Source organism: Salvelinus fontinalis, chromosome 35, assembly GCF_029448725.1.
Source record: "Salvelinus fontinalis isolate EN_2023a chromosome 35, ASM2944872v1, whole genome shotgun sequence".
NCBI lineage: Eukaryota > Metazoa > Chordata > Actinopteri > Salmoniformes > Salmonidae > Salvelinus > Salvelinus fontinalis.
The window spans coordinates 15,854,692-15,869,085 of NC_074699.1; the positions used below are offsets into that span (position 1 = coordinate 15,854,692).

General features: G+C 44.4%; 1 protein-coding gene across 5 annotated transcripts in view; it reads right to left on the reverse strand.

The window, feature by feature from the left end:
- Window positions 1-1,396: 1,396 nt before the first annotated feature.
- Window positions 1,397-14,394, reverse strand: part of LOC129834380 (protein CBFA2T3-like) — a 50,418-nt gene continuing 37,420 nt past the window's right edge. For all 5 annotated transcript variants that reach the window (XM_055899301.1, XM_055899303.1, XM_055899300.1 and 2 more), the window contains exons 8-12: window positions 12,946-13,186; window positions 12,504-12,572; window positions 11,701-11,754; window positions 9,619-9,809; window positions 1,397-7,177 (exon numbers count right to left, since the gene is read on the reverse strand). In XM_055899301.1, the coding sequence (XP_055755276.1) occupies window positions 6,827-7,177; window positions 9,619-9,809; window positions 11,701-11,754; window positions 12,504-12,572; window positions 12,946-13,186 (906 nt within the window). In that variant the 3' untranslated portion in view covers window positions 1,397-6,826. The remainder of the gene's footprint in view (window positions 7,178-9,618; window positions 9,810-11,700; window positions 11,755-12,503; window positions 12,573-12,945; window positions 13,187-14,394) is intronic.

Sequence of the window (14,394 nt, forward strand, 5' to 3'; positions counted from 1 at the left end):
CTGTTTGCCTCATGCAGCACGACACATCTCCTTTGCATAGAGTTGATCAGGCTGTTGATGGTGGCCTGTGGAATGTTGTCCCACTCCTCTTCAATAGCTGTGCATAGTTGCTGGATATTGGTGGGAACTTGAACATGCTGTCATACACGTTGATCCAGAGCATCCCAAACATGCTCAATGGGTGACATGTCAGGTGAGTATGCAGGCCATGGAGGAACTGGGACATTTTCAGCTTCCAGGAATTGTGTACAGATCCTTGCAACATGGGGCCATGCATTTTCATGCTGAAACACGAGGTGATGGCAGCGGATGAATGGCACGGCAATGGGCCTCAGGATCTCATCACAGTATCATGATAAAATGCAATTGTGTTCGTTGTCTGTTGCTTATGCCTGCCCATACCATAACCCCACCACCACCATAAGGCAATCTGTTCACAACGTTGACATCAGCAAACCGCTCGCCCACACAACGCCATACTCGCTGTCTGTCATCTGCCCGGTACAGTTGAAACCGTGATTAATCCGTGAAGAGCACACTTCTCCAGCAGGCCAGTGCCCATTGAAGGTGAGCATTTTTCCACTGAAGTCGGTTACGACGCCGAACTCCAGTCAGGTCAAGACCCTGGTGAGGACGACAAGCACACAAATGAGTTTCCCTGAGATGGTTTCTGAAAGTTTATCCAGAAATCTTTGGTTGTGCAAATCCACAGTTTCATCAGCTGTCCAGGTGGCTGGTCTCAGACGATCCCACTGGTGAAGAAGCCGGATGTAGAGGTCCTGGGCTGCGGTTGTGAGGCCAGTTGGACTTACCGCCAAATTCTCTAAAACAACATTGGAGATGGCTTATGGTAGAGAAATGAACATTAAATTATCTAGCAACAGCTATGGTGGACATTCCTGCAGTCAGCATGCCAATTGCACAATTGCAAACTTGAGACATCTATGGCATTGATTTGTGTGACAAAACTGCACATTTTAGAGTGGCCTTTTATTGTCCCCAGCACAAGGTGCACCTGTGTAATGATCGTGCTGTTTAATCAGCTTCTTGATATAACCACCTGTCAGGTGGATGGATTATCTTGGCCAAGGAGAAATACTCACTAACAGGGATGTAAACAAAATTGCACAAAATTTGAGAGAAATAAGCTTATCGTGGGTAAGGAACATTTCTGGGATCTTTTATTTCAGCTCATAAAACATGGGACACTTCACATGTTGCCTTTCTATTTTTGTTCAGTGTATTTACATTTTGTTGACCCCACTGCAGTTCCCGGTCGCGACCCCGACTTTGAATACCACTACACCAAAATATGATTTTCCAACTTACCTGTGCAGCAGTATTTCATTATGACATTGAAATAAGGATCTTTGACTCAGAAAATCAGGAAACATGATTGATATTTCATTTCATTTTTAATTACGCAGTTACATAGCTCAACACAGACGATAACCTGAATTAGAATGTTTACAGCTTCACACATCCAACATAGCGCACAGTTAAAGGGGAATAGCAAAAAGGGAAGGAAAGCATGCAATAAATAAATACAAATCAGAATTAAATTATTCTGGCACAGTTCACTTCATCTAAGAATGGTAATAGGACTCTTAAAGAGGAAAATAATTTTTTCTTCAAAGCGCCAACCTTTCGAACAGAAACTTTTTTTTTCTGTAATAATGTATTGCACAATACAGTATATAATGCTTCCCTACACATATAAAACCAAGTCTTTGTTTGTCTTGAAATAATAATGTAAAAAAAACACAAAAAACACTTTCATCATGGGGAGACCAAGTGCTGTATCAACTTTTGCCATCTCAGCTTCGTATCAGTGCGGGCTTCACAGGGCAATCAATCACTGAAATCAGATGAGCCAAGAAACTCCATTGATAGATTTGTGGTAAATGGTTAGGGAGAGGCTGATGCCAACATGCTAGTATTTGCCATCGAAAACACAGAATTTGCCCTCTTCATGTATGCCATATTAAAAACCTAAAGAGATAATAAAGTGGTCTGTATGTGTGAATAAATGACAGTCTTTATCTATATATAAGAGGTGGAGACCTCCAGGCTTTGTAGATTTCACATCAGAGGCAGGAATAGTCCTCCTATTACCCCATTATGACATCACAGGGCATGAATGAAAGAGAACGCTCCACAAACAGTTGGTCTTCCATTATTCCATGTCCAGAAGGTGAATCCTTTCCTCAGAGCCCATACCACTTTAGGAACCTTGTTGACCTTGTCTGGTCATAAAAAAAAAGAGAATTAGTTAACCTTCTCTCCAGTGGGTCACACAGAACAGGAGCTCAGCATGCTAACTCTACTTCAGCTGTCCTTTCAGTGACAGCTTACATGGTCAAATGCCCAACAGCACCAACCCCTGTACAGACCTGCCCAAAGAACATGTGCCCCAATGCTGGGCTAAAGAAGGGACAGCAGAGAAAGAGAGAGATGGTGTGATTGATATTACAAACACGTTTTTTTTTGGTCAATAAAAATAGTATTTGCCACAAGTTGTGACAAATTAAAGAGTTATTGTGTTTCAGGGTTGATTCGCAGACAAGCAAAGCACACAGAGAGCATTAAAGGATAATGTGTATTGAAATGTCATCAAAACCTACAGTAATGTTGTGGATAATATGGTGGGTGAGTTCACTCTGTCTTTCCCTCTCAGTGCACTGCTACATCTTTAGAATTCTCTGCCATTATTCTGACTGAGATGTTTCATTAAAGCTCTGAAGGTTCAAGTAGTTTGTACAGAGAAACTGTGAAAAGAGAAAAACAAGTACACACACACACACACACACCATGCATTTATTCCATCTGTAAGCAAGGCTTAGGAAGAAAACTCAAAGCAATCATTACGCATTCCGGAGATGTTTCTGTAGTCTTATCTGAGGCATTAGATATGTAGAAACAAGCGCTTTGATTGCTTGAATAAATAATCTACAAATCTCCACCTTCACAGATGCGTTGGTTGTTTGTTTTTGTCTTGTGCTTTGAGCATGTGTTTATTTCAGACACTTTGGTTAACAGGTATAGTTGGCCTCAAGCCTCCTTATTTCTGGTCTTACTCGACACAATTTCAAAATCTACCGCCGTGCAGAAATACTTTGGTCTGTGCTTTTATTTGTTTTGGACTACAAATGGCATGTAATGGTTTAACGTTCAGCTTGGGTATGGAAGGAATTACTGTATGTCGAAACCTGGACAGTGTAGTATACGTAGAGAGTCTAGAATCCAAATCATCTGAGTGTTCCTCATTTGATCACTATTTCTGACTGACAGAGTTGAGGTGCGAAAATATACACATTGTAAAGTTATCAGTATTAGATCTTTCGGGTTTGTTTCCTATTTGCTCTGATGTTTGTGTGAGTTTGCATGTCTGCTCGCAGCCCTGCTTCCAAAGCTCAGTGACCTCTCCCAGTCATGTGCTGCAGCGTCACAGGAGGTAGCTTGTGGTGGGTCAGGAGACAGGAGGGATGTTCAGGTGGGGGTTAAAGAGCAGAGGGCTGAAGAAGTTTAGAAACACAAACAGGCTGAAGCCATTTCAATACATCGGTAATAACATATGACACACATATACACGCAGATGCAGGGTACCTCGCAGCTTATCACATTTGAACGATTTATATATTACTTTTCGATACCGACATATAGGAAAATAGATCATGTACATATGTGATAAATTAAACACACTGTCAATGCTAATAGACGTCTAATCGTTTCTGCGTCAATATGTCACTAGGTTTTAAATGCGAAAGAGCCTGGCAGACCATACTTTTAACAGTACAAGATAAAACAACACAAAAGCTCCTTCCAGTTTGGTCCATTTTAGAGTTATGTGGCCAATTGGTTCGGGATTATTATATCATTCATATGATGCTATGTTTGAAAGCCATTTGAGCATGTAATTCTAACTTAATGAGGTTTTAACTTATAGCTTGTGATGACATTACTGTATGAGATGGCATTCCTCCTTGTTAGCCTGTGATTGTGAAGACATCTGTTCCAACTCTCCCAGGTTCTGAGTCCTTTTCGCCTTGCTAGGATCCTAACCCTACATGAGGATAAATGACTGAGACTGCATCTTCACAAACTAATCTATGGACAGGGTAAGAAAAAATGATCAGTGAAAGGATTGGGCAGTATCATGGTTAGGTTAAGCTTCAGACTTCCAGACCAGTGTGTAGGCTTTGTTTTGGGGGCAGCCCACATGGGTTTTAGTGTAAAAGGTGGCCCACTGCAGTGGCACTTCAGCCCAATGGATGGCAATGTTTCCCAGATAACTTTTTGGGCACACGTTCTTGCGTTTTAAATCCAATATCCAGAGTAGTGGAGTAATTTAGCCTCATGCTAGGACGCTTTTAGAATCAATGTGTGATAAGCCTCTCTTTCTCCTCTTTAAAACCATCCTCTTGGGCCTGTCATGAGAGCTATAGCTGGCTCCTCCTGAAGGGAGTCAGTGGAGTACGCTGCCATCAATTATAGGGGGAGCTATAAGAACTGTGACTCCAGAAGAAAACCACTATCGCTGCCAACATCCCTCCTCATAACATCTTTTTGAGATTACTCACTCAGCAGACTTTGCTAATCTGGTAGAAAAGAAGGATTTATGATAAATGAAAATTCCTTTGATTAAAAAATGAACTGGAAAGAAATCATATTCTGGACATTGTACATTACTTTAAAGGTTTCTGTTATTTGGCAAACACATTTTTGGACCTCTTTAAATACTATGTACATTCACATTAAGTTACTGATGTTATTTTAAATATATTTATATGTATCTATATTATATGACCCCTATGGGTAGTGGCTGAGGTTTCATTCAGTAGCTGAATTCTCTTCATATTGCACCTCCGTCCTCTCACTGTCTTACAATGCGAGCAATATAAAATATTCTACAAGAGGATTTTCTTTTCATTGATAAAGATACAACAAATTGAACACTAAGTACAACATGGGGTTTTCTCTCCTAGAGTGTCTTTGCTCCTGCTTCAATGTTTTGTCCAAACTTAAAAAGAAGAAAAGTTCCTCTTTCTGAAAACGCACAAGGGCAGCACAGGTGGACACCAGAGACAGAGACATTTTTTTTAGCGAGAAACAAAGAAAGGAATATCTACAAGCAGGTTTGATCCCTTCCCAGATATCTGCTCAGAGGTTATGTCCAAAGGGGGTAGGGTTGACTGAGGGACAAGAGAGTTTTAGGGAGGAACATACAGGAAAGTGGGGGGAGGTAGAAAGAGAGAGAGAAGAGAACTGAGTCTACACCGCTTATGAGGCTCGTTAGTCTGTCATGCTTTGGAAAAGGAGGGTGAAAATGTACGACTCACTGAAATGTATTCTCTTGATAGAGCTAAAAAACATAATTAAGAACAAAAGTCTTATCCATACTGTACAATGCTTGCTTGGACAGGTTATCAGTTTTTTTAGGTTATTTTTGGCAGTTCCAATGCCTTTCACCTTCTTTTTGAGTAGCTGCTTCTTTGTCCATTCCGTTGCCATTCACATAAATCACTGTCACATTCAGTGGTTCGTCCTTCCATTTCAATTGTCTTTTGTGGCAGGCGTTTCAAATGTTTGCTCTGGATTTCTCTCTCTGTGGATCACTGTGGGTATTTTCAGGCTGACAGAGGCCAGCTACAGTGCACTTAATATAGAGTTTTTGTGTGAGTCCTGTTGTTGCTCTACAGCCTTTATCTCCCAGGGCTTTGCTGCTGAGGAGGTGAAGTTGCTTGCGTTTGGTTACAAGATGAGTGCTTCTCCTTGTCTCTTAGTAACTTTGGCAGTGTAATAAAAAGGTTTGGATCATGTTTTTCCCTTCTTTGAATTCATTTGGGTTCACATCGGTACAGAGAGGTGAGTCCGGTGTCATTTTCTTGGCTCGCTAGCAAGGTAGTTAACTTTTTAAAATCATATTATTTGTTTTGAATATTTGGACTTTTCTTTTGTCTTCCTTAAAGCCCAAAAATGAATCATCGGATAAATAATTCGCCGTATTATGGAAGAGCTTCTGAGGAATAAATCGCACCATGAGTGTATCTTATCCCCTCCATCAGAAGACGGGTTTCCTGACTGGTGTCTGGCTTCTTAGATAGGGGACCTCAGTCAGAACATGTCCATGGCCCAGTACACAGAAGAGCCTGTTCTATAGACGCATCTATCTATCCATCTCTGAGGTCTGGGCTGTTAGTGCACATGCTAGGGGTTAAGAGTCATCCCACTCCTGCTGCGTTAAAGGGAAATCCTCTCCAAGTGCTAAATTTAGATATCTCTTCTTCACAATACGTGTGGTACCATAACGAGTCTCATGCAATGCAAGCCCCCGACATACACAGGCGTTGACTGGGCTTATGTTACTGAGGCCACGTGTTGGTCTGGCATATAACAAAGCTTATCTTCACATGACATTATCAGAGTTCAAAAACCAAGTATGGTGTTTTTTTTGTGTAATATGACTTTAAGAGAGGGAGTTCTGCCTCTGCATGGTTTATTTTGAGCATTCAGTAAAGTAAGCCCTAGCCATGCTAAACACAACAGTGGACCCCTCGACTAGTTTCGAGTTTGACAGAGAGAAAGTCTGTGCGGCTGAGAGACAGTCAGAAGGTTTTTTGGGGGGAGGTTGAGGAATTGAGAAAACAAGGCCTTCAGGTAGCTAAGAAGTAGTTGACGGTGCAGTATTCACGGTAGGACCCCTACAAATGCAGTACAGAAGAAGGAAAGGGTGCAGTGCGATCGATGGAGATTCCTCTGTTCGTTTAGGATGGATGGCAGCTGTACTGTAGCGTCAGTGGGAGTGACTGGGCGTGGCAGGGCGGGGTCAGCGAGAGGTGGCGTCCAGCAGTGCAGGGGTAGCTGGGGTAGTGGAGCGTGAGGCACTGCTGGAGCTAGCCTCCTTAGGACTCCCAGAGAGACTGCCTCCTCCACCACCGCTGGTCTGGCCGGGCAGGGAGAGTGGACCAGGGGGGGTGCTCTCTGAGTGTGTAGGGGGTGCGCTGGAGGAGGGGGTGCCCAGAGGAACACTGCTGCCCCCGGGGAGGCCCTGTAGACCCTGGCCACAGACGTGGTGGTGCTTCTCCCAGTCTTTGTGCTGGCAGAAGGAGCCGCAGTAGCGCGCTGTGTTGCAGCCGCTGCACGTCTCACTGGCCTTGCGTCCACAGTTCCAGCAGCTCTGGAGAGACAGTGGGAAGAAGGCATAGAGTTGATAAAATAAATCTCTGGTCGTCAACCTGTTATATTATTATACAAATATCATTGTTACCACTTTTCAAATACTGTCATGCTATCCACAGCTGAAGTGTTTCATGTTCTGGGCAACAAATTCCCACATTTATTTTCTGGGGCTACAAATGCCCCAAACCACTAGGTGGACTGTCCTGCCCTATCTTGTCCTGGCCTGTCCTGGCCCTGACACTGTTGCTCCAACCATCCACTTGTGGCTGCTGTTATTCAAACAAGCGGCTGGAGCCACTCTTTAATAATGAAATGAAAACATGGTGTTGACACAGACCAGGTGCAGCCAGCTGTGGCTCACATTAACACCACAACCAGACAGTGTCCTGCTTAAGATATACACATTCTGTGCAGAATATGGGATTTTGATAGAGAATTGATAGGCTAAACACTGCTCCAGGCACTGTGAACGTCTGTTGATCTGTGCAGAATCTGTCTGGGTGGCCGAACACACACACACACACATTGCATTGAGGACTCTGGCTTGTATAGAACTGGTGAATGAGCTGTTACTGAGAAGCGAATGCTGATGGTGGGGGGGGGGTGTTATGAAGTGTGTGTGACTGTAAGTCATGTGAAGAGAAAGTGTGTGTGACAGGACTATTTTGAGGAAGTGTTAGTGTGCGGTCTAAAATAAGTGAGTTAGCTGTGTGACAGTTTGTTATGTAAAACGGGTGGTTGGTGGGTTGAGGTGACACGATTGATTGTGAGTTTGAGGTTTGGAATGTGACAGTGTGCTTTGTGATGCAGTGCAGCAGTGTGTGCCTGTGTTTACTGACAGTAGGGTGAGGAGTGTATCTCTCTTTATGCCTGCTGCTGTGCTGTGGTATGTTAGAGGGCACAGGATGTGGGGCATGGGGTACACTCTTGGAAAAAAGGGTTCCAAAAGGGTTCTTCGGCTGTCCCCATAAGAGATCCGTTTTTGGTTCCAGGTAGAACCCTTTTTGGTTCCATGTAGAACCCTCTGTGTTCTACCGGGAACCAAAAGGGTCCTACCTGAAACAAAAAAGGGTTCCTAAAATGGGGACAGCCGAAGAACACTTTTAGGGTTCTAGATAGCATCTATTTTTCATAAGGGCTATTTATACTCTACGGAGATGGACCCTAAGGGTCATAGCAGAATGTAGCAATGTCGTTTTTCATCTCAAAAGAGGTGGCTCCTTGAAAATTGTAACGCGCTGTATCATTCCTTGCGTAGTCATGGGGGCAGTAGGCAATGAATCTTGCTTGGTTCCTTGATTTGATCTATAGGCTATGCATCAAAGTAGCATTGATAAATTAGTATAATCTCAGCGACTGTTCAAACAATAAACCAAACGACATTATAGCCTTATTAGAATCCTCCCAGAAATGTATTGTGTTTAGAAGTAGCAACTATTGATTCCAGGCTATTGTTAAAAACAGCTGAGAGATTTGAGCTTTTTCTCTGTGACCAAAACATGATGACATTCTATTTTTAGCTGATATGGGAGTGAATACATTGAAGCAGTATATCAAATTGGGATAACTTTGTAGGTTACAGAGGCAAGTATAAGAATATTTGCCAGGGCTTATAATTTAATTATAAATCTGATAATTTCACATGGCGATGTGGGAAGCTAAAAGCCCAGATTGAACAACGAGACAGATATTTCTCCGGATGTATAAATGTGAAGCATTCACTTAGCGTTTCCACTCACTACCAAATATGGTGGTGAGAGGAAGACCAGTGGCCAGTAGTGGGAGAAGAAGGAACTAGATGGATTTGGCAGACATTCTGCAAATTTTCTCATCGATGAAACATTTGATATCAATAGTTTTCTGTTCCCAAAACTACAATCTGTTACGAACAGAGTGGACAAACTTTTGTAGACTTTACCCTTTGCCAAAGTTTTAAAAAATTGCGTTGTTTAGAAGGAGTGCAAAGGCGAATTGAGTTATTGCATACGCACACTTCACAGAGTAGGCGCTCCCTAACGGAAATATGCACCTGTATGCTAGAACACGCCAATAGGATCTCGCTGGCTCGTGCTTGGTTCTGCCCACCTCCATGCTTGTTCTACCCACTATAACTCATTTGTTTCCATTTGAAACGACAGGCTGTGCACAGTCTATCTTGGTTTAGTTATAAAAAAATCTTTGCTATAAGGCTAGCTAGCTTGCAGTGTTTAGACAACTTGCTAGCAAGGGAAGACAAGGCACTCTTCTTCTGCTTTCACAACAAATGAGAAGACAACAAGAAAACCTTGATGAGGTATCATGTTACCAAAATAGTGCACGTTGCTCAACAACAAAAACAATGTGCACGCATGTAGCTCTATGTATGTTAAGTGTGTGGAAACCTTAAGAGTGTAGGATAGTGTGGGGGCATGGGGTGGGTGATAAGGCTGTGATGCTCACTTCGCTGGAGTCCTCCTGCTGGTTGATGACGGTCAGTGCATCCTCAGAGGCCTGTTTCCTTGCCTCGGCCAGCGCCCTCTCCATCTTGGACCTCTCAGCGGAGATCATCTCATGGGCCTTCCTCTCAGCGTCCGACACAGCCTTCTGTAGCTCCGACATGGCCTGCCTCTTCACCTCGTTCACTGCCTCCTCTGTGGAGAGAGAGAGAGGCGTCAGTCCCCATGACCGCTCCTACTCTGTCATCCTTTATTGAGGCACACTCTAAGCTCTCCATTTGTTTTATCTCGGCAAACAGATGTACATCATCCAAGATTTAAAACATTCTGTCAGAAAAAGAAGCCTGTTAATAATTAATTAAAAGACGTCTGGTAACAATCATTTCCAGCGCTGACAACAGCAGATGTCTCCAAACTTTGTTCATAAACTTGCCTATTAACCCATTATTCTGTGACTCTCTGCTTTTGATTTTTTTTTATTCTGAGTGAATGAACAGAGAAGAAATAGACGTAAGAACTGAGGAGGGAAAATGGTTTCCGTATCATTAATGCATAACTTTGCTAACAGGGGTTAACTGTGGTAGAGGTCCTATCCTCTGGCCTTTGTTCTACAAATGCCAACTCATGTGAGTGAATAGGCAGTGTTTTTAGAAAACAATAGAAGCTAAGGCTGGTTCTCATTAGAAGACAGTGGTTATCCGGTTAGGAAGGAATCACAATCCCTCTCATTATTTTCTTCATGTTACAAGGAGAACAAAATACAACATCAGAGATTCATTTTGCTTCAGCTCTTGCAGAATTCTACCGAGAGAAAACAGCTGCCCCACATAATACAACTAATTAAATCCTCATGTCCAACCACCAAATCTATATTTTATGGCCATGAAAAATATAATATCAAACTGCCAACTGGCACAGTATATGGGATAAGTAAATGTCTTGTACAACCAAAAGGAGGGGAAGTTGTATTACTAGATTCCCTTCCGTTCTACACACAGACATAGTCAGGTGGTCCCCCAGGTGAGTGAACCTCCTCTGGGCAGACTGGAGGTGAGAGCCATATTGTGGTCTATTCTCACTTCCTGATTCTTCCAGTCAGTTGGTGTAAAGGAGAGGAGTCATAAATAACTGTCATATTTCTCCCTCTGCTCCCTCTCTGGTCCAGCTGTCTGGGGCTGCTGTGCTGAGCTGGGGCTGGGGCTGGGCGGCTAGTCCCGTGTGTATGTGCTGAATATGTGTGTGCGTGCGTGTCTTTGTGTGTGTGAGTCCCCTCTGCTCAGAAACTGGAGAAGTAGTTTGTATTCCAGTTATCCTCTCAACACCTCCCGCACACGTCTTCTTCTCTTGCTTTTTTCACCCTGCCCGTCTCTACCTTCATCCATCATTTAATTTCTACATTTTGTCCCTTCTTATTCGTGCATGCCTTTTCCTAACTATCGGTACAGTCCTCTGCTGCTCAATTATCAGGCTTAATGCATGCATCACTAAGATTAGTTTACAAATGTAATTAATTCTTATCAAGGAGCCTGCAGAGCAGATGCTAGGACAATTAGCACTTAATGCAAAACACGGGGGCAGCAATATTAACGTTTTAATTCCGGAGGGATCCGGCAGGTTTTTCCTTTTTCACACTTCAGATCTTGTTTTTCAAAGGCGGCATAGTCTCTCAACCTTACCGACACCAGAGAATACGTGTCTTTTTCTAATTAAAGAGATAGACTGCAGTTATGCTGTTTGCTGAGGGAGCAGTGGTAATAGGACAGAGGTGGTGCATTAGTGAATACCATAGGAGGGGTCGCACACACACACACACACACACACACACACACACACACACACACACACACACACACACACACACACACACACACACACACACACACACACACACACACACACACACACACACACACACACAACACACACACACACACACACACACACACACACACACACACACACACACACACACACACACACACACACACACACACACACACAAACACACACACACACACACACACACACACACACACACACACACACACACACACGGGGGGGGGGGGGGGGGGGCTGCCATACTCACCCTGCTTGTTTTGGAGTTGCTTCAGTGCTGGGGAGAGTGGGATACTTGTAGCACCTGTATGAAAAAAACTATAAATTAAAATAGTTCTTCTGCTGGTGAAAATGCAGCACATTATCTCACAGACAGCAGCATCTTTCCCCCCACAGTATTTAAATATGACTGCAGCATAATTGTGTTGGTACTCAGTGGGACCAAGGCTGCGTCATAACTGACTCCTCTTGGGATATGCTTGCTATATAAGGCCCAGGCACTGCAACACGCGAACCCACCCCTGCTACATATAACAGAATCAGACTGCTCTGCGTATGATAGTGACAGTCATTAGTCTGACTAAGGGGCGTGGTCCCAGATTGCCAACAGTTATTAGGATGCGATTGGTCTGGCTGGTTCAAGTATACTTAAAACAATGAGTTAAAAGCTGTCCCATTGAAAAGCAGTATTATATGAACTAAGCTTTACTACTCCTAAGCAGAGGATATCCCTCCTCCTCCTCCCTCTCTCCAGTTAAGCTGCAGGCCCCACCTCTGCTGCGTACGCTGCTCTGGACAGCGCCAGGTTGGTTAGTGCATTTCCACTGCAGCTGAACTGCAGTCGCCGTACATAGCAGGTTAAAGGTGGAAAGCACTTAGCAATAATGATACAAAAGACAGTCACAGGCCCTCCAATCCCATCCCTGTCCTTATGTAACTATGGCAACAGGACAGGCAGGGCCCTCTTCAGGGCTATCTGCAGTGGCGGTTGCGGTGAGGGTGACAGTGACAGGACAGTGACAGTACAGTCAGGACGGACGTGTGGTTACTCACCAGCCTTCCTCCAGATCTCCTCAGGTAGGTACCCAGACGCAGGTCTGTGCAGGAAGTCCCTATGAATCTCTGAAACACAATCCAGACCAGAACATCAATCAGTCTACCGTGCTCTCCACACACACACAAACACTTTATGAGCCACATCCTAACTGGAAATAACTCAATATTTTGCACAAATTTCCCACTAACGTCAGTGCATGATTTACCCAAAAGTCCAAGCTACATGCATAGATCTCTAGTTAGGATTCAGCCCTCTGCGTGGCAACCTCATGAACACACTCAAACTTGAGCTTCATTTTGCTTTGTAACATTTAATTTCATCCCCCAGCATGCTCCCCTCTTTCCTCAGAGCAGACAGAACACACAGAGTTGCTGACTGAGTGACAGTGTGGAGTGAGGAGTGACAGCCTGGTGCTGGTGTCTGCAGCAGTGGAAGTACCTATGGGCTGCTGTGTCTCGACGTTGTTAGGAGTGTTGGAGGAGGAGTTGTGAGGAGGTAGAGGTACAGGAGGAGGAGGAGGGCGTGGCTGGCCGTTGCTCCCACCTTTTTTCATATCTTCCACGTCGCTGTAGCGTCGGATCCAGTGGTTCATCTCCTCGCGGTCGGCCTCCTGGCAACGCCGCAGCACCGTGAGAGACCGCCGCGTCTTCTCCACCATGTCCATGATGCAGTTGAGCAGCTGCAGGGGGGAGGAGGAGGGAAGGAGGGAGGGGGAGACATGATCAGAGCGCCGCTCTACTCTCTGATTTACTCTCCTACAGTTCAGACTCTGACAACAGGCAGCTGCTCTCGGTGGTGCTAAAGGATGGCGGAGCCTCTGCACCTAAAAGTGTACCGATAAATCAGGGTCGCATAGTTTTATTCGGAAGTACTGTATAGTGTGCATTCTGAATTTAGTCTATGAAAAAAAGAAACAGGCCTAACCTTCATCAAGATGTCAAATTGTATGAGAACATTTTCATTGATGGTAATTTGAGTGATTTTTTGGGAGCAATCCAGTGTCTCTAGAATCAGTTCTTGCTGTTTAGGTGCAACAATACTTTCTAAGGAGCACTCCTGAGTGTGTGACCCTGTCCCCGTTTTAGCAGCGAGAGCCAGCAGTGCTGAGTATTTGTGTGTGTGTGTGTGTGTGTGTGTGTGTGTGTGTGTGTGTGTGTGTGTGTGTGTGTGTGTGTGTGTGTGTGTGTGTGTGTGTGTGTGTGTGTGAATGAGGTTGAGTGGTTATACAGAGCAGTGAAGTAAAAATGGCTGTAACAGCTGTGCTACCGATGGAAAAGGCCGAACCAATTCATTCCACCCCTGTGCTCCCTCCAAGCCTCTGTCTGCTAAAGCCTTTCACCCACACCTCCTCCCCTTGCCTTCCTCTTGATATTTTTCTTCACTAACTCTTTTCTCTCTCTCAACATTGTTTCTCTTTCTGCCTTTGCCCTATGCCTCCTCTAACCCCCGGTCTGCAAAATGCCTCCTTCCATATTCTCTCTTTCTATCTCGCTCTCTCTCTCTGCCTGCTTCTCTCTCTCTCTCTTTCTCCGCCTGCTTCTCGCTCTCTTTCTCCGCCTGCTTCTCTCTCTCTACCCCTCACTCTCCCTCTCTCTGTTAGCTATATTTATTTCAGTAGAGTGTTTCTAATTTGGCAGAGGCCCAGCACAGGCCGGTTCCCTCCATGACTACAGCCCTTGTCTCAGCTGCTCTCCCCAGCTGGAGCTGTCCTCTACTGGGTCCCTCGCTCCATCTGTGGCCCTTTTTAGTGCCTGAGTGTGTGTGTGTGTGTGTGTGTGTGTGTGTGTGTGTGTGTGTGTGTGTGTTCCAGCCTTGGTAAAGGGGAGCTCAGAGCGCTGGCCAGAGAGGCCTCGGCTGTCCATTCCTGACATGGACACAAGCCTCTAC